At 40.3% G+C, this 26,786-nt stretch overlaps 1 protein-coding gene across 2 annotated transcripts; it reads left to right on the plus strand.

Annotated features, from left to right (window-relative positions):
• The first annotated feature begins 8 nt into the window (after positions 1-8).
• nup37 (nucleoporin 37) lies at positions 9-26,786 on the plus strand. 2 transcript variants are annotated; one of them, XM_062066409.1, is made up of 10 exons: positions 9-150; positions 3,624-3,819; positions 7,400-7,521; positions 12,078-12,150; positions 15,262-15,356; positions 19,924-20,014; positions 20,089-20,270; positions 20,344-20,394; positions 26,422-26,519; positions 26,607-26,786. In XM_062066409.1, the coding sequence occupies exons 2-10, from the start codon at positions 3,640-3,642 to the stop codon at positions 26,687-26,689; spliced, it is 975 nt and encodes a 324-aa protein (XP_061922393.1). In that variant the 5' UTR covers positions 9-150; positions 3,624-3,639; the 3' UTR covers positions 26,690-26,786. The 2 variants fall into 2 exon arrangements, with proteins under 2 accessions (XP_061922393.1, XP_061922392.1); XM_062066408.1 differs by having other exon boundaries at positions 26,422-26,515.

The raw sequence follows: 26,786 nt of genomic DNA on the forward strand, positions 1-26,786 counted from the left end.
TGGAAGTACGTTACTAAGTAAATTAAAAAGTTGTATTAAGTCTTTACTAAACTGCTCCCCCATGTTTTACCCGCAGTGGTACGTTCACAGCAGGAACCCGGATGTAGTAGACCGGAAACCCCAACCGCGCTGCTTTTGACTGCAGTAAAGGTAACGTTTTAATTCCTATCTTTATACAAACTTTAAACCAAATAAGATGCTTAAAGTGAATATTTAGCACTTAGACGGAACTTTTGCGTCAGTTGCGTGAGCGAAAGGTTACTTTTCTGTAAAATGACTTAGGTACTTCTACTATAATTGTGTTTTTCTACAAACTTCCGCTGTCAACATTTGTTTAAGCCTATTTTGTATGTTTATTTTTTTGCTGACTGAATATAGTAATTGACTACAAAAGTAAATTGTATTCTCTAAACTGGTTACAAAAGAGGTCAGCAAGAATAAAACGTAACTTTGGCTACGGAGAACATTCAAACCCTTTATATGTTGAATCAAAAATATTGAAATTCAATGATTTTGGTGCATATTCAAACAGCTAAAATTCAAGCAAACTATAATAACCTCTAATCCAAGAATGTAAAAATATTCTCAACAACAGAAGGAAATTAGACTTTTGAGAATAATCTACAGCAGGGGTCACCAACCTTTTTGAAACCAAGGGCTACTTCTTGGGTACTGATTAATGCGAAGGGCTACCAGTTAGATACACACTTAAATAAATTGCCAGAAGTAGCCAATTTGCTCAATAAACCTTTAACTATGTTATTATTAATAATTAATGATATTTATCTTTGTGGAAACACTGATCATCTTAATGATTTCTCACAATAAATATATATAGAAACAGATAAATATCAATATGCAACACTTTATTTTTATATTTTCTCTAAGTGCACATTTTTCAAATTGAACATTTTCAAATGATCACTTATAAGACAGTCTTGTGAAATCACAATATCCCATGTTAACATGTTTCCTTGCCCGTATGTGGGCTCTGTACCGAGGATGTCGTTGTGGCTTGTACAGCCCTTTGAGACACTTGTGATTTAGGGCTATATAAATAAACATTGATTGATTGATTGATTGATTAACTAGCTAGCCACTAACATTTTTTAACAAATCATGAATTACTTTGCACCATGTTTGTACAAATAATAACTCATGTAAAATACAAAAGTAAACTCTCAAATTTTTAAATCATGTCACACTTTGAACTGGACACCAAATCTGTTATCTGTTTCTTTGTCAGTTAGTGGGAAGCCTGGCATTGCATGCTGTTAACTAGTGTGTTGTACTCTGGTGTGTAACTTGACACTGCAACTCTGAGTGAGTCTTGCAGATGTGCATCAGTGAGGCGTGTTCTGTGTTTGTTCTTGATGAAGTTCATGTCAGAAAAGGCTGATTCACAAAGATAAGATTTTTCCTCATTGTTTGCGGAACCTTCTTAATCTTTTGGACATATTTTCACAGCAATCTGGGCTTAAGCTTAATTATGATAAATGTAAAATGTTAAGGATCGGAAATCTAAAGGGAACGTCCTTTCGAATGGAATGCAAAGTGTTTTGTTTATAAATTATATGCAATATGTTGTGTTCCCTAACTTTTTTCTGTGTACATGAATGAAGGTGTGTGATGCTGTGTCCGACTTGGACATTATCTGGACTGGGCCTGGTTTAAAAAACCCTTTAAAAAAATCTAATTTCATTGACAACCTGGTCTGTTGAAGATAAGGCCCTTTTTTAAAAAATAAAATAAAATAAGATAAATAAATAAACAACTTTTTCTTGGATAAAAAAGAAAGTAAAACAAGGGGGGGGACCTACTTCCCGGTTCATAGTGATGTACCGTATTTTTCGGACTATAAGTCGCAGTTTTTTCCATAGTTTGGCCAGGGGTGCGACTTATACTCAGGAGCGACTTATGTGCGAAATGTGAAATTATTAACACATTAGCGTAAAATATCAAATAATATTATTTAGCTCATTCACGTAAGAGACTAGACGTATAAGATGTCATGGGATTTAGCGATTAGGAGTGACAGATTGTTTGGTAAACGTATAGCATGTTCTATATGTTATAGTTATTTGAATGACTCTTACCATAATATGTTACGTTAACATACCAGGCACGTTCTCAGTTGGTTATTTATGCCTCATATAACGTACACTTATTCAGCCTGTTGTTCACTATTCTTTATTTATTTTTAAATTGCCTTTCAAATGTCTATTTTTGGTGTTGGGTTTTATCAATCAAATTTCCCCAAAAAATGCGACTTATACTCCAGTGCGACTTATATATGTTTTTTCCCTTCTTTAAATAATAAATAATAACAGTTTTGTTTTAAACGTCCATCCATCCATCCATCCATCCATTTTACAATATAATTACAACACTTTATGTACATATTTATAAACAGATTTGAGCAATAAGTTATTCACTGAAATATATTTATTAATTGTGGTTCTTACAAAAAATATATCTTATAAAATATAAAAGCTAAAATGTCTCTTAAAGCTCTGCCCCTTTAATTAGTGCATTCTAAATAATTTAACTTTAGCCTACTGCTACAACCATATTATTTACCAGCAACGTAAAGTGAAACAGAGGCAGAGGTGTCCTGCCACAGTCAGTAACAAATAAACAGAAAACAGTAGTGGTCAAATACAAATAAGGCAACAAGAGAAGTATCCTACACTTCTCTTTTGTAAAGTACATCTGAACAGCCGATATGGGCATCTGCATCAACTATATGATTTGCCTGAGAAGCTGGACAGGACAAAAAAAAAAAAAAAGTTTAAAACATTTTTTTTAATTTTATTTGTGGCGGACGTAATTCTTTTGTGGCGGGCCGCCACAAATAAATGAATGTGTGGGAAACACTGCATATTTATTATTGAAGTCACAAAGTGCATTATTTTTTTTAACATGCCTCAAAACAGCAGCTTGGAATTTTGGACATGCTCTCCCCGAGAAGGGTGTATATTGTAGCGTCCCGGAAGAGTTAATGCTGTAAGGGGTTCTGGGTATTTGTTCTGTTGTGTTTATGTTGTGTTACGGTGCGTATGTTCTCCTGAAATGTGTTTGTCATTTTTGTTTGGTGTGGGTTCACAGTGTGGCGCATATTTGTAACAGTGTTAAAGTTGTTCATGCGGTCACCCTCAGTGTGACCTGTATGGCTGTTGACCAAGTATGGCTTGCATTCACTAGTGTGTGTGAAAAGCCAAAAATATAATGTGATAGGGCCGGCACGCAAAGGCAGTGCCTTTAAGGTTTATTGGCGCTCTGTACTTCTCCCTACGTCCGTGTACCGCTCCGTAGAGCGGCGTTTTAAAAAGTCATACATTTTACTTTTTGAAACGGATACCGATAATTTCCGATATTACATTTTAAAGCATTTATATCGGACATCTCTAACCATAACCATATTATCTTTGTGAGAAGGATACTCTTCTATAGGGTTTGTTTAATTACGTAATATTCTGGAGTACCTAATGAAGTGACTGGTGAGTGTATCAGGCACAGTGAACATATATTGATTACTTTTATTTTTATGTAATTTACTTGCAAATTTGATGTAAACATAATTTTAGAATAAGTATTTTTGTTCTTTGGAAATATGTTTACAGGAGATTGTGATTTTAAATGGGCAGAACCAGGACACTCGGCATGTCGGACGATACAAGCCGAGTTCCGAGCTACACGGTACCCTGTGACGACTACGTCCACGTGGTCGAGTTCAGTCCCTTCGCTTCGGGAACGCCCGCTTCTCTGCTGGCCTACGGTGGGAACCAATATGTGGTGGTGGGCACCTGCGTCTTCCAGGTGAGACCTGCGTCATCTTAACCCCCTCTACTCTTAAGTATGTACTCTCAAAATACAAAACCCAAAAGCAGTGAAGTTGGCACGATGTGTAAATGGTGAATAAAAACAGAATCCAATGATTTCCAAATCCTTTTCAACCTTTATTCAGTTGAATAGACTGCAAAGACAAGATCAGTGTTGCATCAAGTCATAAAAATGGGGTGCCACAGTTAATTTTTGGGGTCCAACTTTTTTGTAACCGTTTTGAAAACAAATGATAAATGTATGCCTTATCCTGTTATATCTCACATTGTATATTGTGTTTTGGAAAAAGGTTGTCATAAACGTTACTTAATTCCTAAAAAAAAAATATACAAAAGAAATCACATACATGTATTCAGTTATAAACAATGATTCACTTTCTTCTTTCCTTCATAGATCTAAACTTTACCACTGCTGGCATTTTTTGCTATGTTTTCATTTAATGAGTTGTAGGTGTATTTATTTCAGTATAAAAGTGTAAAACGTTTCTTTGCTTCGGTCATAAAATTATGATAATGGTGTGCCAGGGCATACATTTATATGACTAATTATTAGGGGCGTAACGGTACACAAAAATTTCGGTTCGGTACGTACCTCGGTTTAGAGGTCACGGTTCGGTTCATTTTCGGTACAGTAAGAAAACAACAAAATATAAATTTTTGGGTTATTTATTTACCAAATTTGCAAAATCTTCCACCAAAAATATTTTTCTTAGTGGAATGTTTGATGTGAAGTAATCAGAACCTTGGATAGGTCAATAATTCATAATAACATTGATTTTGATTCAATATTATGTTTTGAGCAATGACAGTTTGAAAGAAAAAAAACAGCTTTGTTTTATTAGTCAACATTGCAACTTTTTCTAAATTACATTTAACCTTTAAGCTTTTTTATTTCACTTTTGTTATGTTTTTGTTTATTTTAATAGTATTATTAGCTGTGGGCCTCAAATGGCCTCCGGGGCACACTTTTGACACCCCTGCTATAGATAATAAAAAATTAAATCTGATAAATCTATGGATAAAAAGCAGAGCCTGGCGACGCATGCGCGTTTATCATAACTCTCTCGCTATCTCTGTCTCTGCCCCTCCCTCACTAATGCTGCTGTGTGCACAGTTTGTTTTGTTTTTAACCCCTTCTTAACCCTGAACGTACATTAAAAATACACGCAACCCTAACTCAAAATGCCGGACATTTGAGGCATTTAAGAAACTCCGCCCTGACCGCTCCGCAAAAGAGGACATGTCCGGTGAAAAGAGGACGTATGGTCAGTCTATCGTAGCCCGTTAGCTGCTAGTATGCCGTGTGTTGTGCCTCGGTGTGCATTGTTTACAGAACATGCGTTACGCTACTTAATATGTCCGTGTGGAAACTTGTTCGGTACACCTCCGAACCGGAACCCCCGTACCGAAACGGTTCAATACAAATACACGTACCGTTACACCCCTATTAATTATTGATTATTCTCTCCTGTATGTAGATCATCAGTCGTTTAAAAACCGCCACATCTACACTTTCATGGCAAATAATGCCAACAAACTTAGAATTTTGCAAGTAAGTTTCAATGTCATTTAATACAGTGGCACTCAATGCCTCTAGAATTTAATCTCTGGCTTCTTGATGGCCATAAGCTGTGTGTTCTCCTTTAAGAATGACGGTATGTGGGGTGAATGACGTGTGTAAGTAAGTGGGCAAGTTAGGAGAGGGAGCGCTATCATGTTCAGGAGTGTTACTAGCATGGTGGATGTCCACTTTGCTTTGTGGAAAACATAAATAAAGAGTTGGAACAAATCGACGACCTCGTCATTCCGACCAAAGAGCGGAATCGACATACATCGGCCCTGGAGGGAACATCTCCCCTGCGCTCCTCGACCACGGTCTGGGAGCAACATGCAGGAAAGGTGCAACCAATAACCGGTGCCTGGTGGGGCTGGATCTTTAAAAATTAGCGCACCCGGTCGTAAAGGTGTTCTTTTTATCAGCCCGTTTATATGCCGTGCAAAACATATTTCCATCTTCATAAGTGAGCCATTTGTTCCGCTTCTTGGGTTTATTGCTCGCCATGACGAAAACAATAACACGCAGGAGTCGGTAAAAAAAAAAAATCTGCGTCCTTTCTGATTTCAATGTGTAAAAAGACACAAAAAGTGTGTTAACTCCAACATACTTAATGTTCGAACTGGTAAACTTTATTTTTTGAAAATACTAGTTCATTTGGAATTGGATGCCTGCAGCATGTTTCAAAAAAGCTGTCACAAGTGTCAAAAAAGACTGAGAAAGTTGAGGAATGCTCATCAAACACTTTTTTGGATCATCCCACAGGTGAACAGGCTAATTGGGAACAGGTGGGTGCCATGATTGGGTATAAAAGCAGCTTCCATTAAATGCTTAGTCATTCACAAACAAGGATGGGGCGAGGGTCACCACTTTGTCAACAAATGCGCGAGCAAATTGTCGAACGGTTTAAGAACAACATTTCTCAACCAGCTATTGCAAGGAATCTAGGGATTTCACCATCTACGGTCCGTAATATCCTCAAAAGGTTCAGAGAATTTGGAGAAATCACTGCACTTCCAGTGTTTCCCATAAACTGCCAAGATACCTGTGGCGGTGGGGGCGTGGTCACCATGACATCATCGAGTAATTTGCATAATTTACTACAATGATTTGATTTTCTCTTAAAAGGCTCAAAAAATTTATACTTACTAATTAATAATAACAGTTTTGTTTTAAACGTCCATCCATCCATCATCCATCCATTTTACAATATAATTACAACACTTTATGTACATATTTATATACAGATTTGAACAATAAGTTATTCACTGAAATATATTTATTAATTGTGGTTCTTACAAAAATATATCTTATAAAATATAAAAGCTAAAATGTCTCAAAGCTCTGCCCCTTTAATTAGTGCATACTAAATAATTTAACTTTAGCCTACTACTACAACCATATTATTTACCAGCAACGTAAAGTGAAACAGAGGCAGAGGTGTCCTGCCACAGTCAGTAACAAATAAACAGAAAACAGTAGTGGTGGTAGATAGACACAGAGCTTCATCAAACATCTGATCCACTGAACAAAGAGCTCCAAAAATCTTGAACTTTAGACTGCCATCAGTTTTACTCCCTACACTTAACCATGTGTTTCCTACTGCCTGCAGACTTTGCACCCTTTGTTATATACACATGTTGTGTTTCTAATATAAATACATTTAATAAAGTCAAATACAAATAAGGCAACAAGAGAAGTATCCTACACTTCTCTTTTGTAAAGCAAATCTGAACAGCCGATATGGGCATCTACATCAACTATATGCTTTGCCTGAGAAGCTGGAGAGGACAAAAAAAAAAAAATTTAATTTTTTTTTAAATGTATTTATTTTTTTAAATTTGTGGCGGACGTAATTCTTTTGTGGCGGGCCGCCACAAATAAATGAATGTGTAGGAAACCCTGACTTCGATCCCTCAGGCGGTACTGCATCAAAAAGCGACATCAGTGTGTAAAGGATATCAGCACATGGGCTCAGTTTTCTATATTTCTGTGACCACAGGAGGAGGATTTGGACGTCGAAGGAGTTAAATTTAACGTTCTCCGTGCGTTTCATCACGAATTGCGAGTGGACGCTCTCGCCTGGAGCCCTGAATCTCATCTGGACAGGATTCCGACCATCAGGTGCTACTTTTGCGACTTCTGAATTTGTAATCCACTTCAAGAAAGTTTCTGGCAGAAACGGGAGTGGAGATTGACGCTGTTCATGTGTCTTGTCTTGCATTTCATGTGAATTTTGTTATGTAAGTGCTCAAACAAGGTGCCAGACTTCACTCTTCACAAACATTCTCATCTGCGGGATAATTATTAATTCCTAATTCTGTCCAGGACAAGCAGCAGCTGTGTCTCTCTCGCTGCCACTGCAGCTGCCTGAAAGGCAGCCAAGTATTTTTGAAGAGCGAAACCCGTTTAACTAGATTGTTAGAAAGCACCGCTTTGCCCTCTCCTAATTTCAGAGGTGGATCAGAGGGTCCCGTGTTCCCTCTTGGAGGTGTCGAGGCGTGATTGCGTAATCGAAAGAGAAAGGCAAGGCAATCATTCCTGGGCCGTTGCGCTCCACACCGCAGGCTCCCGCAGCCAAGCTCTGTGACGTGCGCACTTGTTATTGCACTGATGACCCGCCACTCGGGTTCCATCCCTGTTTGTGGTGCGCACGTAAGCTGCGCCTTCCAGGAAAGGTCTTGCTGGCTCACGTCAGGCGCTGGCCCAGGGAGAGTTTGGGAGAGGAGGGGGGGGAAGAACTGGAGGGTACTTGAGTAGCGAGTAGCCGCTGTCCAGCACAGCAGCTTGAATATTAAACATGGCTGAAAGCTCACAGAGGGAAGCCACATGACTCAATATACACACACAGTCCGGGAGATCAGGGGCCGTACTTATCAAGCTTCTTAGAGTGCCATTTTACACTTAAGTCCTGAAAATTTGCGAAATTTAGTCCTACTCTCAAACTTAAGAATAAAAGCTTTTTATCAACGTTCTTAAGTCTAAGAATCACTCCTACTCTCCACGATATTTAAGAGACCTTCAGAGGTGTCTTAAGTGGTTAGGAGTTGCCAGCAGGGGATGGTACTGAGGCGAGAGACGTGCGCGAACGTTCATCTTTGTTTGATGACGAGCAGCTGATCAAATGGTATCGTTTAGACAGAGGCAGGTATTATTTTTGTCACAGATTTAATAATTTTCGATTCCTTGTTGTTTTCTGCATGTGGCTGCAGTGGACTAGTATATATAGAGCCACCCACACCAGTTTCAAATTAGTTGCCTAATTAATGAATTGGAAAGAAAATGTTATGAGAGTAGCGTATGTGTGTTGCACACACATACGCTAGGTTACAGCATGTGAGGTGAGTGACGTCAGTGAGTGTGTGGGCGAGAGAAGAGAGGGAGCGGTAGCGTGAGTGCGGGCGGGGACTAGTTTGTTTTGTGTTGGATTGGCTGTGTGCAAGCAATCAATAAAGCAAGATTTGCAACTAATCGCCGGACTAATCATTCACCCTGAAGTCGTCCGTGGTGTGGAGACCCACGGCCGGGTAAAGTGAAGGGTGTTGCCCCGAGCATACATCCTGGAGAAGTGTCTCCCCTGCCTCTTTGTTACGGTCTGGGAGCAGGAAGCAGGAAAGGTGCAACAAAAAGGAAACATTTATTTTTGATTCATTGACAATATTGTTTGTTTGTTTTGTATTATTTTGTAGTCTATTGTCAAAATATACACTCCCATTGTCCACTTAAATATTTCTAAGATGTTTCTTTATTCTTAGACAAGGGATTCCCTTCCGTGATTGGTCATTTCTATGGACACAGAAATTACGTCACCTAAAATTCCGTTTACGACACATAGTAATGTCGTAATTCAGCTCTGAGTGTGACACTTAAGATTCAGTCCTACACTTCGCTGAAAGTGTGAGTAAGACGCTTGATAACTAACTTTTAAGTGCAGCTTTCAGCGAAGAATTTATTTACTCTTAAGTCAACTCTTAGCAGACTTCTTAGGAGTAATTCTAAGAAGCTTGATAAGTACGGCCCCAGGTCTTTACCAAGAGAGTTCTTGATTTTTGATTACAAATCATCAGATCAGAGGTGTCAAAGTGGTTTTCACTGAGGGCCACATCGCAGTTATGTTTGGCCCCAGAGGGCCGCTTCTGACAGTGAATACTATTATTAAACCATTTTTTAAATGCATTTTATTAGTCGATTTTTTAAAAACTAAAATGTAAAAAAAATATGGTGAGTTGCAATAATTTCACCTCAAAATGTAGTGAAATTTAGCACCTGAGCTGCCAGTTTGTATTTCTTTCCCCCCCAAATCAACATGGTAGATTTTTCGGTGTATTACTGTAAATGCCAAAATGGCACCACAGTTTATTACAGTAAAAAAAGTACCGTATTTTTCGGACTATAAGTCGCAGTTTTTTTTCATAGTTAGGGTGCGATTTATACTCAGGAGCGACTTATGTGTGAAATTATTAACACATTACCGTAAAATATCAAATATTATTTAGCTCGTTCACGTAAGAGACTAGACCAGTTGTCCCCAAACTACGGCCCGCGGGCCGGATCCGGCCCGCCAGCGTCCAAAATCAGGCCCGCGGGAAGTCCCAAGTATTAAAAAAAAAATAAATACAATTTTTTTTTCTGTCTTTTCTTATCCACTTTGTACCGCTTGCTACTCACGGTGTCTCCCAGCCGCTCAGGCAAATCATATTGTCTAAAAATGCATTTTCTCATCGATAACGTGACATCATCGCGCGCGCGGAAAGTGCGCTATACATATCTAATATATATATATATATATATATATATATATATATATATATATATATATATATATATATATATATATATATATATATATATATATATATATATATATATATATGTATATTAGATATATATGTATATATATATATATTAGATATATATATATATATTAGATATTAGATATATATATATATATATAGTAAATATATATATATAGTAAATATATATATATATATATATATATATATATATATATATATATATATTACAGCCCGGCCCCCGGCCAAATTGTTTTAACCCAATGCAGCCCCCGAGTCAAAAAGTTTGGGGACCCCTGGAGTCTAGTATAAGATTTCATGGGATTTAGCGATTAGGAGTGACAGATTGTTTGGTAAACGTATAGCATGTTCTATATTTTATAGTTATTTGAATGACTCTTACCATAATATGTTACGTTAACATACCAGGCACATTCTCAGTTGGTTATTTAGTTATTTATGCCTCATATAACGTACACTTATTCAGCCTGTTGTTTACTATTCTTTATTTATTTTAAATTGCCTTTCAAATGTCTATTCTTGGTGTTGGGTTTTATCAAATAAATTTCCCCAAAAAATGCGACTTATACTCCAGTGCGACTTATATATGTTTTTTTCCTTCTTTATTATGCATTTTCGGCCGGTGCGACTTATACTCCGGAGCGACTTATAGTCCGAAAAATACGGTACTGTTTTTTCATTTAATTGGTAAATGGGTTATTCTTGTATAGCGCTTTTCTACCTTCAAGGTACTCAAAGCGCTTTGACACTATTTCCACATTCACCCATTCACACACACATTCACACACTGATGGCGGGAGTTGCCATGCAAGGCCCTAACCACGACCCATCAGGAGCAAGGGGGAAGTGTCTTGCTCAAGGACACAACATACGTGACTAGGTTGGTAGAAGGTGGGGATTGAACCAGGAACCCTCAGGTAGAGAAAAGTGATGTAAAAACCACAGTAAATTTCACAATTTTACCATGAAATCTATTGCTACTTTTACATTGCAACATTTGATGGATAACTTACTTTGAAATCACTATTATTAGTATTTATTTCTATTAAAAAAATGGTTTGAATGCTTGATGATATATTTTTGCATAATTAGACAATATTTAAGTTAACATAATTTGCGATTACATGGAGTACATATATATTTTTTCTCCCAAAATGGAAAGAAATAATACATTTAGTAAGAAAAGTTACAGTACTTTATTGATACATATAATTTCCAGGCTTTCCAGGGCCAAATAAAATGAAGTGGCGGGCCACATCTGGGCCCCCGGGCCTTGAGTTTGACACCTGTGCATTAGATGGTTCAGGCAGAATCACGGTACAAACCAAATTAGTACGGTATATTAAACAGAAGAATACACGGCAAAGTCCTTAGTCTCTGATGGATTTGTGTCACTGCTGAGTGGTGCTCTCCTTCTAATAGCAACCTTTTTGACAATCACGTTGCTTGTTCTAATAGCATTCTTAATGTGCTCATTCTTCACAGTGGGGGCTTGGAGGGGTTATATCTAATCTTCTCTAGGTGTGATTTGTGCTGAAAACGTGTGAGCTGCCGTCTGTTGATTCTGGTAATGCATGCGTGTGTTTTCCTTGTCAAGGGGGAGTCGGTGTAATTTTGCCAATAATAGGCAGCGCCTGATTAGAGGGAAGTCCTTGACCCGAGCAAAACTTCTTGTTTTTCTCTCTGTTTACATTAGCGTGCAATTAGAATCTACCAGGCAGGATTCTGCTGACTGCAGTCCAATTTTCAGCCACACGCACCAGCGTTCTCCGTGCACACGGAGTTTAGAGTGACATGCCTTCTGCTGTGTTTTTCTTTCGCATGTTCTTTCTTTGTTTTCACACCTTCCATTGCTTGCCTTTGCAGATTTTGCACGGCCGCAGCCGACAGAAGACTCCGCCTGTTGACTTCGGATCTTCAGGATCGCCATGAGGTCAAGGTAGTTCAACATCTGCGGCCACATATCTTTGGATGTTCTCATTCATCCAGGTCATTGTATTCTCAGGGCATTCAATCGATCACAACTGGACTTTTCAGTTTGTTTTAGATTGCGTTTCGCCTTTAATCCAAGTAGGTTTCATCAGTTCATGCTCATAGATTGGTCAGATCTAGTGACAATTAACGCACTAGAACATTTGGTCAATCAATCAGTCAAAGTTTATTTATACAGCCCTTAATCACAAGTGTCTCAAAGGGCTGCACAAGCCACAGCGACATCCTCGGCTCAGATCCCACATCAGGGCACGAAAAAACTCAATGGGATACAATGAGAAACCTTGGAAGGGACCGCAGATCTGGGGAGCCCTGGGTGACCGGTGCAATGGATGTTAAGTGGATCTAGTTAATAGTGTGAGAGTCCCGTCCATAGTGGATCTAACATAATAGTGAGAGTCCAGTCCATAGTGGATCTAACATAATAGTGAGACTCCAGTCCATAGTGGGGCCAGCAGGGGATCATCTTGAGTGGAGACAAGTCAGCAGCACAGAGGCGTCACCAACTGATGCACAGCTGAGTGGTCCAGCTAGCGCACGATCTAGTCTAGCGGTTGGTGCCTATACCTCAGTAGCCTTTATCAGTTCATGCTCATGGACTTAGATTGGTCAGATCTAGTCTTAGACATAGATTGGTCAGATCTAGTCTTAGACTTAGATTGGTCAGATCTAGTCTAGCGGCTGGTGCCTATACCTCAGTAGGCTTTATCGGTTCATGCTCATAGACTTAGATTGGTCAGATCTAGTCTAACGGCTGGTGCCTGATACCTCAGTAGGCTTCATCAGTTCATGCTCATAGACTTAAATTGGTCAGATCTAGTCTTAGACTTAGATTGGTCAGATCTTGTCTAGCGGCTGGTGCCTGATACCTCAGTAGGCTTCATCAGTTCATGCTCATAGACTTAGGTTGGTCAGATCTAGTCTAGCGGCTGGTGCCTGATACCTCAGTAGGCTTCATCAGTTCATGCTCATAGACTTAGATTGGTCAGATCTAGTCTAGCGGCTGGTGCCTGATACCTCAGTAGGCTTCATCAGTTCATGCTCATAGACTTAGATTGGGCAGATCTAGTCTTAGACTTAGATTGGTCAGATCTCGTCTAGCGGCTGGTGCCTGATACCTCAGTAGGCTTCATCAGTTCATGCTCATGGATTTAGATTGGTCAGATCTAGGCTTGGACTTAGATTGATCTGATCTAGTCTAGCGGCTGGTGCCTATACCTCAGTAGGCTTCATCAGTTCATGCTCATAGACTTAGATTGGTCAGATCTAGTCTAGCGGCTGGTGCCTGATACCTCAGTAGGCTTCATCAGTTCATGCTCATAGACTTAGATTGGTCAGATCTAGTCTTAGACTTAGATTGGTCAGATCTTGTCTAGCGGCTGGTGCCTGATACCTCAGTAGGCTTCATCAGTTCATGCTCATAGACTTAAATTGGTCAGATCTAGTCTTAGACTTAGATTGGTCAGATCTTGTCTAGCGGCTGGTGCCTGATACCTCAGTAGGCTTCATCAGTTCATGCTCATAGACTTAGATTGGTCAGATCTAGTCTAGCGGCTGGTGCCTGATACCTCAGTAGGCTTCATCAGTTCATGCTCATAGACTTAGATTGGTCAGATCTAGTCTTAGACTTAGATTGGTCAGATCTTGTCTAGCGGCTGGTGCCTGATACCTCAGTAGGCTTCATCAGTTCATGCTCATAGACTTAGATTGGTCAGATCTAGTCTTACACTTAGATTGGTCAGATCTCGTCTAGCGGCTGGTGCCTGATACCTCAGTAGGCTTCATCAGTTCATGCTCATGGACTTAGATTGGTCAGATCTAGGCTTAGACTTAGATTGATCAGATCTAGTCTAGCGGCTGGTGCCTATACCTCAGTAGGCTTCATCAGTTCATGCTCATAGACTTAGATTAGTCAGATCTAGTCTAGCGGCTGGTGCCTGATACCTCAGTAGGCTTCATCAGTTCATGCTCATAGACTTAGATTGGTCAGATCTAGTCTTAGACTTAGATTGGTCAGATCTTGTCTAGCGGCTGGTGCCTGATACCTCAGTAGGCTTCATCAGTTCATGCTCATAGACTTACATTGGTCAGATCTAGTCTTAGACTTAGATTGGTCAGATCTCGTCTAGCGGCTGGTGCCTGATACCTCAGTAGGCTTCATCAGTTCATGCTCATGGACTTAGATTGGTCAGATCTAGGCTTAGACTTAGATTGATCAGATCTAGTCTAGCGGCTGGTGCCTATACCTCAGTAGGCTTCATCAGTTCATGCTCATAGACTTAGATTGGTCAGATCTAGTCTAGCGGCTGGTGCCTGATACCTCAGTAGGCTTTATCAGTTCATGCTCATAGACTTAGATTGGTCAGATCTAGTCTTAGACTTAGATTGGTCAGATCTTGTCTAGCGGCTGGTGCCTGATACCTCAGTAGGCTTCATCAGTTCATGCTCATAGACTTAGATTGGTCAGATCTAGTCTTAGACTTAGATTGGTCAGATCTTGTCTAGCGGCTGGTGCCTGATACCTCAGTAGGCTTCATCAGTTCATGCTCATGGACTTAGATTGGTCAGATCTAGTCTTAGACTTAGATTGATCAGATCTAGTCTAGCGGCTGATGCCTATACCTCAGTAGGCTTCATCAGTTCATGCTCATGGACTTAGATTGGTCAGATCTAGTCTTAGACTTAGATTGGTCAGATCTCATCAAGCGGCTGGTGCTAAAACCCCAAATATTTATACTCCAAAAACAGGAGGGCATCAAAACAGTTGTTTTTCTCACTACGAAAGGGCGAAACCATCCTTGCCCAGGCACACCCTCCTGGTTTTGAAGTATACATATTTGGGGTTTTGGCACCAGCCGCTAGACTAGATCTGGCCAATTTAAGGCAAACATTAAGATCTGACCAATCCCTAAATCTATGAGCATGAACTGATGAAGCCTACTCGGATGAGTGGCGCAACGTTTTTTTAAGACAAACTGCTCAGTCCAGTTGCAATCGATCGAGTGCTGTGAGATTGTATTTTTTTCTAAGTTTTGTTCTGTGTTTTCTTGTCTCCCAGGTGATGGAGGGCCACAGCAGCTACATTAACCATTTGGTGTTTGAGCCCTCTGAAGGGAAGCAAATTGCTTCCGTCAGCGATGACCACACTTGCAGGTCCACATTGTTTTTAGTATTTCCATGTACAATACGTGTGTTACGCATGTGTGTGCGCTGCCGCCTTCTGGTTTGGAGTTCTGTTTTCTGTTACGGGTTCAGAAAGTCCTGGCCGTGTTTCCACAGTGTAACATGATGCTAAGCACAACACGCTCTGCTGTGACTGTGCGTAAGCGCCGAGCTGTTTGGCTAATTGCTTAAATATGGAAATCCAATTAGCCGCAGAAGGTTTTCCCTCTTTTAGGGCGAGCAGAGAGGGGGGAACCTTCACAAAGACCACCCCTTCCCTGAATGTTCCTTTTTGATTTAATGATAGAGTTTGGAAAAAGTGTGCAATGAGCAGCAAGGTTCACCTCTGGGACACGCCCCTCAAGAGGGCCCCTCAATAGGGTTCCTTCAGCTTTTCAGCCACTTGTTTTGGTTCAAGTTTCCATTCACTCTCATTGCAGAACCAGCGGCACATGAAAGTGTGGAGGATTTAGCAAACTAAGCTGAAGTTTGACACTTGGGCATATTGTCTCTAATGAAGTGGTTAATTATTGTTTTTTGTTGGTTCGTTATGTCATAGTTCTTATATTGGTTCTTTTTTATCAGTGCTGGCTTGGTCTCACTCAGGGCCCTGGTCCGGCACCTTGGGCTCGCCACCCTCCTGTGAGCGGCCAGAGAAAACAGCAGTGTGCTCCATCTGCTGAAAGATTTAAACTCTGTCATGTTGAGAAAATACATAGCACCGGAGGAAGACTGAGGCGGAACAAAGGATAGATCAAGTTAACGGGTGAGGAGCTTCCAGTCAGCCCACACAAATGCGAGGGGAAGAAACAGTGGCTCTTATGAATAAGAAAAAAAAGGTGGGGAGGGGAAACGTACACTCTCATGTAAAGGCTCGTGACCTCTCCATCACTCTGTTTTTCTTGGCTGCGCCACCTCTACTATAAGTTTGCTGAGCTTTGTCATCACTGTCCCCTGTAGTTGTGGGAACTCGGCGTCCGCCAAAACACGCAACCCAACGCCGCCGACTCCCATGTCCTCGGGCCAGGTTTGCACTTGCCTCATGTAGCCTAAACACCTACAAATGCGCCACCTAAAGAGCAAAAGGCCAAACTGCAGTCTCAGAAGAGATCATATAGTTGTCTGGCTTTATTACAAGCTATCAAGCACCTGCTGCTGCTCCATGACACCTGTTTGAACATTTATGGCGGACACCTGGTGGGGTACATTGTGGTTGTCTGCAAGCTAGGTACTCTTTTTTTTTCGTGTAGTAGTGTCTGCACAGATGTCCTTTTGAGCTTCCTGAGTGATGCAGCGTTCAGCAGGTCATCAGTGTCAAGTCTTTTTTTTTTCCCCTTTTTTTTTACATTGTTCGGCAAAGCTTTTGTTTTTTCGGGATGCCGGTGTTCCCTGTTTGAAGGCTAGCGCGGTTGACCACAGTTTGGCGTCTGTGGAGTAGCATGCAATCGAGCTGGTCTTGGCGAGCCCTCTGAAAAAATAAGGTAGAGTCATTGTTTTGCTGCTGTGGTCTGTGGGGGTGCCGGGGAATATTCTTTATTCCACAATGTCAAGCGTTAACAGAGGCCTCCCGTCTGAAACTAATCATGTCGTCAGCTAGATGACTGCTTGGTATTTGCAGGTACCGTGTGGGGCTTCAAGGTAGTCTTCTTGATCTTGTCATTCAGCCCCTTTCCCTTTCTTCCCAAGACCTTGTTCTCTCTGCAACCCCTGTGCCCTTGTCTCCACCTTTTCTTCCCATGGAAGGATCATTCAAAGGTGGTTAACCATAGATCCAGTTCTCAGGAACCACAGCTTCCTTTGTCCAAGTCCTTCATTACATCCATGTGCACGTTCACAGCTGCTTTTGCTATCACATGTCTCCCTGAGTTATTGAATCAATTACAGCGGGTCGGACATCCTCCTCAAATGACTTTTGACCATTCGAGTCCAGCGCTTCAGACTCCTGGACTCTGAACAAGCTGAATGGCAGCGGGCCGCCCAGAGCCAAACATTTGCTCTGTTGACAGGGAAGTGAGACGCCAGGATATTTCCCTCTCTGCCCCCGCTATCAAAGCAATAAAAGGAGGCTCCCGATTTCCCCTGTAAGCGAAAGTCAGACTGACATGCAAATTGAATTCCTGGAACGCTTAACAATTCCTTTGCTTTAGATGGCAGACAGATCTAAATAAGTGGTGGCTTTCTACAACGAAATCTTGAATTATATCAAATAAACACAAGTACCCTGTGTAATCATGAAAGTTCAGAGAGTGCAGCAGAAAGGCTCAGAGCAAAACGAATGCGTCTGATGTAAGAAAGTAAGCCTATGATTCTTGGGGGAAAATACGAGCATGTCGACGTTTGAGGAACTTCACACTCTTTGCTTTACACCGGTTTGTTTTTGGCCTAACACTTGTTGCATTTTTTTGGGTAATCTTGTCAAAAAAAAGTCAACATGGGAAGCAAAGCCAGCTTTCCGTAACAGTGATTGTCTTTTTCCTACTGTAAAACAGGGTTGTTCTGCAGTGAAGCCGTCAAGCGGATCCTGACTCTGCTAATCACTTTCTCTGCTTTCCTGTGTTGTCAACGACACAAAATGAAAGCACTAGTGCACAGGTGTCAAACTCAAGGCCCTGGGGCCAGATCTGGCCCGCAAACACCTGGAAATGATATATGTAAAAATACTTAATATTTTCTCACTAAATGTAATCGATTTTTTTTCATTTTGACAGAAAAAAATATATGTACTGCTTGAAATTGCATGCCTTTTAAACTTTGATAGTATCCATAATTGCAACAAATATTACAGTATATTATCATACTTTCCAAAAAATTTTTGTCTAAGAAGAAATAAATACTTAAATATCTGCTTGACTTATGATTTTAAAGCAAACGACCCATCAAATAAAAAAAGATTACAATACATTTTACGGTGTTCTTTACAGCATCTGTAAATTTAAATTAATTACCATTTTTTGCGTTAAAATTCTGTTGACTGAGCTGCCGTAATTTTACTGTAAAATTTAGTTTTTAACGGTGTATTAAGACAGTACATTTGTTTTTACAGTAGAAAAACTGTCAACTAAATTGCCAGAATAAAAAAGGAACTTGTACTGTTTCTCCATTAACAATATAATGTTGTAAAAACCAATGTCAATTTAATGGCAAAATTCTGGCAACTAAGAGATCCGCCCGGAGTTCCTTAAGGCTCTGGATGCTGTGGGGCTGTCTTGGTTGACAAGACTCACCAACATCGCGTGGACATCGAGGGCGGTACCTCTGGATTGGCAGACCAGGGTGGTGGTTCCTCTCTTTAAGAAGGGGAACCGGAGGGTGTGTTCCAACTATCGTGGGATCACACTCCTCAGCCTTCCCGGTAAGGTCTATTCAGGTGTACTGGAGAGGAGGCTACGCCGGATAGTCGAACCTCGGATTCAGGAGGAACAGTGTGGTTTTCCTCCTGGTCGTGGAACTGTGGACCAGCTCTATACTCTCGGCAGGGTCCTTGAGGGTGCACGGGAGTTTGCCCAACCAGTCTATAAGTGCTTTGTGGACTTGGGGAAGGCATTCGACCGTGTCCCCCGGGAAGTCCTGTGGGGAGTGCTCAGAGAGTATGGGGTATCGGACTGTCTGATTGTGGCGGTCCGCTCCCTGTATGATCAGTGTCAGAGCTTGGTCCGCATTGCCGGCAGTAAGTCGGACACGTTTCCAGTGAGGGTTGGACTCCGCCAAGGCTGCCCTTTGTCACCGATTCCGTTCATAACTTTTATGGACAGAATTTCTAGGCGCAGTCAGGGCGTTGAGGGGATCTAGTTTGGTGGCTGCAGGATTAGGTCTCTGCTTTTTGCAGATGATGTGGTCCTGATGGCTTCATCTGGCCAGGATCTTCAGCTCTCTCTAGATTGGTTCGCAGCCGAGTGTGAAGCGACTGGGATGGGAATCAATACCTTCATGTCCGAGTCCATGGTCCTCTTCTCGCCCGGAAAAGGGTGGAGTGCCATCTCCGGGTTGTGGAGGAGATTTTGCCCCAAGTGGAGGAGTTCAAGTACCTCTGAGTCTTGTTCACGAGTGAGGGAAGAGAGTGAGGGAAGAGAGTGAGGGAAGAGTGGATCGTGAGATAGACAGGTGGATCGGTGCGGCGTCTTTAGTAATGCAGAAGCTGTATCAATCCGTTGTGGTGAAGAAGGAGCTGAGCCGGAAGGCAAAGTTCTCAATTTACCGGTTGATCTACGTTACCATCCATACCAGCGGAAGAAGATGGATGGATGGATGGATGCTGTAAATGTAAAGTTTTTACTGTAAAATCGACAGTCTAATTAAAACAATTTATATAATTAATAATGAAATCCAGAGGCAAATTCATACATTATTGGCTGTTACAATCGGCCCTCTGATGGCAGCCATAACTGTGATGTGGCCCTCAATGAAAACCAGTTTGACATCCCTGCCCTTGTGCCTACAACAAGAAAATGTATTTTTACAGTGTTTTAATTTCAGAAGTGGTGGCGTAGAAGAACACATTGAATATTAACTTTTGTTGTCACTGTAGGCACATGGTCATTGTGCATTTGTATTTGTCCAGGGTGTGGGACTTGGACGGAAGTCAGACTGCCACGTTCCGACTTCGCTCTCCTGGCATTAGCGTTTGCTGGCATCCAGAGGAAGTCTTCAAGGTAGGCACTTGATTAAAAGAAAAAAGAATGCTCTGACTGTAAGCGCAACTAGAATATGTGGATATCTTCCTCAGTTGATGGTGGCAGAGAAGAAAGGCACCATTCGTTTCTATGACCTAGTGACCCAGCAGGCCATCCTGTCTCTGGACTCTGGCCAGTCGCCTCTCACCTCTGCTGACTGGTGCCTCACCAACACCATCAAAGTGGGCGCTGTGGCAGGCAACGACTGGCTCATCTGGGACATAACGCGCTCCAGGTGCCACCAAGACACCCATGCTTCGTGTTTGTTAAAAATGCTGACTAAGCAAGTTGTGTTTTACGGATTGCAGCTACCCTCAAGAGAAAAGGCCGGCCCACCGAGATAAAGCACAGCAGTTCAAGTAAGAAACATTTGCTGCCTAAAAATAGGGAAAGGCGAAGCTTTTTATCCGCTCATAAAATAGTTGGCAGGTAAATACTATTTAAACCAGCCGTCTTGTCAAGGTTACAATTTACATGCGTGCTCCTCCTGCGTTTCACTTCTGTGCTTTAAGCATACCAAAACACTTCTCGCATAAGTAAGGCTATAAAGAGATATGTTTCCTGTTTCCTAAATTGTTGTGATGTTTGCACAGTTGATTATTTTCTAGTCCAGGGAGTAACGTAGCAGGAGTCCTCTTTAAATGCTAGATGGGGAATAATAATGTCTGTTTATGTACTGGATGTAGCAGTGTTTCCCATAAACTGCCAAGATACCTGTGGCGGTGGGGGCGTGGCTATGGGCGTGGTCACCATGACATCATCGAGTGATTTGCATAAATTACTACAATGATATGATTTTCTCTAAAAAGGCTCAAAAAAGGTATACTTACTAATTAATAATAACAGTTTTGTTTTAAATGTCCATCCATCCATCCATCCATCCATCCATTTTACAATATAATTACAACACTTTATGTGCATATTTATATATACAGATTTGAACAATAAGTTATTCACTGAAATATATGTATTAATTGTGGTTCTTACAAAAAATATATCTTATAAAATATAAAAGCTAAAATGTCTCTTAAAGCTCTGCCCCTTTAATTAGTGCATACTAAATAATTTAACTTTAGCCTACTACTACAACCATATTATTTACAAGCAACATAAAGTGAAACAGAGGCAGAGGTGTCCTGCCACAGTCAGTAACAAATAAACAGAAAACAGTAGTGGTCAAATACAAATAAGGCAACAAGAGAAGTATCCTACACTTCTCTTTTGTAAAGTAAATCTGAACAGCCTATATGGGCATCTACATCAACTATATGATTTGCCTGAGAAGCTGGACAGGACAAAAAAAAAAAAAGTTTATTTTTTTTATTTGTGGCGGACGTAATTCTTTCATGGCGGGCCGCCACAAATAAATGAATGTGTGGGAAACACTGATGTAGTGCATCTCATACAATGGGATGAAAAGTATTTAAACCCACATCTGAATTAATCAGTTAGGGATGTACCTATTTAATGTAGTGTATTTTTTTTTGCATGTCCTTATTTTACAATGAGAAGAAGGTATTTTAGTTTTGCGTGCACGTGGCTCATTCCAACTAATTGATGCCACTTGCTTGTAAATTTTTTTTCAACTATGAATCTGATTTTATTGTACATTGACCTACGTAAAATGTGTATTGTTCCATCTCAGGCAACTTTATTTCAATATTCCTCATCACTCATTTGAGTGACAAGAGTTAGTTTTAGCAGAAAATTAACAAATAGCAGTAGACGTGGCATTTATGCTACAAAACTCAAAACCAGGGAATTTGGCACATTGTGTAAATCGTAAATAAAAACTGAATACAATGATTTGCAAATCCTTTTCAACCTATATTCAGTTGAAAAGACTGCAAAGACAAGATACTTAACACTCGAACTGGAAAACGTTATTTTTTGCTAATATTCGCTCATTTGGAATTTGATGACTGCAACATGTTTCAAAAAAGCTGGCTCAAGTGGCATAAAGGACTGAGAAAGTTGAGGAATGCTCATCAAACACTTATTTGGAACATCCCACAGGTGAACAGGCTAATTGGGAACAGGTGGTTGCCATGATTGGGTATAAAAGCAGCTTCCATGAAATGCTCAGTCATTCACAAACAAGGATGGGGCGAGGGTCACCACTTCGTCAACAAATGCCTGAGCAAATTGTTTAAGAACAACATTTCTCAACGAGCTATTGCAAGTAATTTAGTGATTTCACCATCTACGGTCCGTAATATCATCAAAAGGTTCAGAGAATCTGGAGAAATCACTGCATGTAAGCAGCAAGGCTGAAAACTAACATTGAATGCCCGTAACCTTCGATCCCTCAGGCAGTACTGCATCAAAAACCCACATCAGTGTGTAAAGGATATCACCACATGGGCTCAGGAACACTTCAGAAAACCACTGTTAGTAACTGCAGTTGGTCGCTACATCTGTAAGTGCAAGTTAAAACTGTACTATGTAAAGCCAAAGCCATTTATTAACAACACCCATAAACGCTGCCGGCTTTGCTGGGCCAGAGCTCATCTAAAATGGACTGATTTGGGGTTTTGGGTTTTGTACATTGACCTACGTAAAATGCGTATTGTTCCATCTCAAGCAACTTTTTTTCAATATTCCTAAGCCAAGGGCAACTCATTTGAGTGACAGGAGTTAGTTTTTAGCATAAAATTAACAAATAGTTTTAGATGTGGCATTTATGCTATTAGCATGTTGACACTAAGCAAATTACCGTGGTTCAGTAAAAGATTTATAAAAACATTTAGGTAACGAGATTGTGCTGACATTTATCGCCCCCAGTAATAGGTGAAATGTAATAAAAAACAATTATTCCTGTAGACCATGGGACTTGTAGAATAATCAAAAGGGGCTACTGTGTTAGGGTCCCTGTGTGCCATCCTATTAAAGCCATGTACGCACAAACACTGAAACTTTAAAAAAAACGCATATCCGGTGTTAAAACGATCTCCATTCACACGAGGGTAGTTTCAAAACAGTCTGTGTCTACACGCAAATGCAGAAACACCAGCTGTCATGCACATTTTGTCCAATCAGAGGCCGGGAAAAGCAGCCACAGTTGACATGGGGGCATTACGCCTCTGTTAATGTGATGATGTTAATTGTGATATTCTAGACGTACAATGTATCTTCAAAATCAGCCCCCACTTACACAGAGCCAGGGAAACATTATGAATGTTTGTTTTAAGTGGCATAGCGTGCACACGCGTGTGTGCTGCTGTGAAACCCATCTCTCTTGGAATTATAACGCATTTAATCATGCACTTAGTGATATATAACATGTGCACTGAAGTGTACATTATCTGTGTACATTATCTTTCAAAACAGCAGGTAGCGCCGCCATCTATTGCTACACAAATGGAACAAACACACACAAGTAAATAACTTCCTACTCTGTTGTTGAATAAAGGTTAAAAACTTGAGATCATTTTGCACCTTTTTCATGACACAAAACTAAAAGTTTTGCTGTCAAAGTTGTCCCATCATTATTCCAAAACAGCTGACCATCATTGGCGCTGGCAGGAATGTTGCATCATAGATGGTGAGTGTAGCAGTAGCGTGGCTCAGAGCCCATTTTGATACGTCTTTTCATCAATGAAGCGGGAAAGTAGGTGTATGTTTATGTTTTAATCATACAATAAGTCCTTAGTCAAGTGTGTTTAAAGCCAGCAAGCCAGTATTGTTGACCATTGTACTTTGGAAATGACCATCAGATACAAGCCAAAACTCTCTGTTTGACATCTACCGTATTTTTCGGAGTAGAAGTCGCTCCGGAGTATAAGTCGCACCGGCCGAAAATGCATAATAAAGAAGGAAAAAAACATATTTAAGTCGCACTGGAGTATAAGTCGCATTTTTTGGGGACATTTATTTGATAAAAGCCAACACCAAGAATAGACATTTGAAAGGCAATTTAAAATAAATAAAGAATAGTGAACAACAGGCTGAATAAATGTACGTTATATGAGGCATAAATAACCAACTGAGAACGTGCCTGGTATGTTAACGTAACATATTATGGTAAGAGTCATTCAAATAACTATAACATATAGAACATGCTATACGTTTACCAAACAATCTGTCACTCCTAATCGCTAAATCCCATGAAATCTTATACGTCTAGTCTCTTACGTGAATGAGCTAAATAATATTATTTGATATTTTACGGTAATGTGTTAATAATTTCACACATAAGTTGCTCCTGAGTATAAGTCGCACCCCCGGCCAAACTATGAAAAAAACTGCGACTTATAGCCCGAAAAATACGGTACACGTTGAGGACAGAGTTTTAATACTCTTCGCCCTGGCCAGCATTTTCAAAATGTGCGTTATTAAAGTACCAGGAGAGTGGCAAAACAAATGGTCTTTATATTGAAGCTATTATATATATACACTATTGTCAAAAGTTTGGGGTCACATTGAAATGTCCTTATTTTTGAAGGAAAAGCACTGTACTTTTCAATGAAGATATCTTTAAACTAGTCTTAACTTTAAAGAAATACACTCTATACATTGCTAATGTGGTAAATGACTAGTCTAGCTGCAAATGTCTGGTTTTGGTGTAATATCTACATACAGGTAGTGAAGTGAAGTGAAATATATTTTATATAGCGCTTTTCTCTAGTGACTCAAAGCGCTTTACATTGTGAAACCCAATATCTAAGTTACATTTTTAAACCAGTGTGGGTGGCACTGGGAGCAGGTGGGTAAAGTGTCTTGCCCAAGGACACAACAGCAGTAACTTGGATGGCAGAAGCGGGGATCGAACCTGGAACCCTCAAGTTGCTGGCACGGCCACTCTACCAACCGAGCTATACCGGTAGGTGTATAGAGGCCCATTTCCAGCAACTATCACTTCTAATGGTACAATGTGTTTGCTCATTGGCTCAGAAGGCTAATTGATGATTAGAAAACCCTTGTGCAATCATGTTCACACATCTGAAAACAGTTTAGCTCATTACAGAAGCTACAAAACTGACCTTCCTTTGAGCAGATTGAGTTTCTGGAGCATCACATTTGTGGGGTCAATTAAACGCTCAAAATGGCCAGAAAAAGAGAACTTTCATCTGAAACTCGACAGTCTATTCTTGTTCTTAGAAATGAAGGCTATTCCACAAAATTGTTTGGGTGACCCCAAACTTTTGAACGGTAGTGTATATCTGATGCATGACACCAAAAGACTTAGAAAGTTTGCGAGTAAATAGATATGATGAAAATAGTATCAAATCCCATGGAGATTCCCGAGCCATTTTGGGAAATAATGAGCTCGCCAGTCACGTGAACGCGTGACGTAGAGGTAGGAACCGCAGATCCCTTCCCCACCATCAACAATGCAAAACATGCAGACATTGTGAGAGCCAACAACGATAACTTTGTGAAAAATTTTGATCCAGAAACGTATATCGTTGATCCTGAAGTCAAGGAAAAAAGTATAACATTTCTGAGGGATTCAAATGATGTTAAAGTGTAATTATAGGAAGTGAACATACAACAAATGCTCTTTTTCAAGTTCAAAGTAGTTAATCTTTTAGATTGTATTACCGTATTTTTCAGACTATAAGTCTCAGTTTTTTTTAATAGTTTGGCCGGGGGTGCGACTTATATTCAGGAGCGACTTATGTGTGAAATTATTAACACATTAGCGTAAAATATCAAATAATATTATTGATCTCATTCACGTAAGAGACTAGACGTATAAGATTTCATGGGATTTAGCGATTAGGAGTGACAGATTGTTTGGTAAACGTATAGCATGTTCTATATGTTATAGTTATTTGAATGACTCTTACCATAATATGTTACGTTAACATACCAGGCACGTTCTCAGTTGGTTATTTATGCCTCATATAACGTACACTTATTCAGCCTGTTGTTCACTATTCTTTATTTTAAATTGCCTTTCAAATTTCTATTCTTGGTGTTGGGTTTTATCAAATAAATTTTCCCAAAAAATCCGACTTATACTCCGGTGCGACTTATATATATTTTTTTCCTTCTTTATTGTGCATTTTCGGCCGGTGCGACTTACACTCCGAAAAATACGGCAATTAAATATGTAATTATATGAAAGTACAACATTTTGCTTGATAAATTGTTTTATTTTACAGTTAATTTTATGATACATTTTCATTTACTGGGGATGCCAATGAATGGCGTCAATTTGGTGGAAAGGCCAATGGATATATTGAAATACTTTACATTCACATTTGCATACGAAAGAGCAGCATTTTGGTTGTAGTGGATGTCTGCGCTCTCAAGAGGCTCTTCATTTGTGAAATAATCACAGGTAAATATCCCAGCTCATCTTTTGCAGTCTTTTCCCACAGAAAGAATGTATCTCGTTGTGTCGAAATGCCATTCAAAAATGTGTTCTTTCCCCTCAGGTGGTCTCGAGCTAACGAAAACCTTTTCGCCACCACCGGATGTCCGGGTAAGGTCAACACTCAGCTGCTCATCCACCATCTTGGCCACCCACAGGTTGGTAAGAAGCCAGGTGGCAGTATTTTGTGTTACCTTCTTTGGACCGACATTTATTTTTTTTGTCCCCCTTACCTCAATGTCCTCACAGCCGGTGACGATCGGCTCGGCCACGGTGGGCTCTGGCCTGAGTTGGCACCGCACGCTCCCGCTGTGCGTGATCGGCGGCGATAGAAAGCTCTGCTTCTGGATGACTGAGATGTAACCACAGGGTAGTGGTGTTGCTTTTGTAAGTGATTCAATAAAATATGTATTATTAGTATATGCATAA

Source organism: Entelurus aequoreus, linkage group LG12, assembly GCF_033978785.1.
Source record: "Entelurus aequoreus isolate RoL-2023_Sb linkage group LG12, RoL_Eaeq_v1.1, whole genome shotgun sequence".
NCBI classification, from domain to species: domain Eukaryota; kingdom Metazoa; phylum Chordata; class Actinopteri; order Syngnathiformes; family Syngnathidae; genus Entelurus; species Entelurus aequoreus.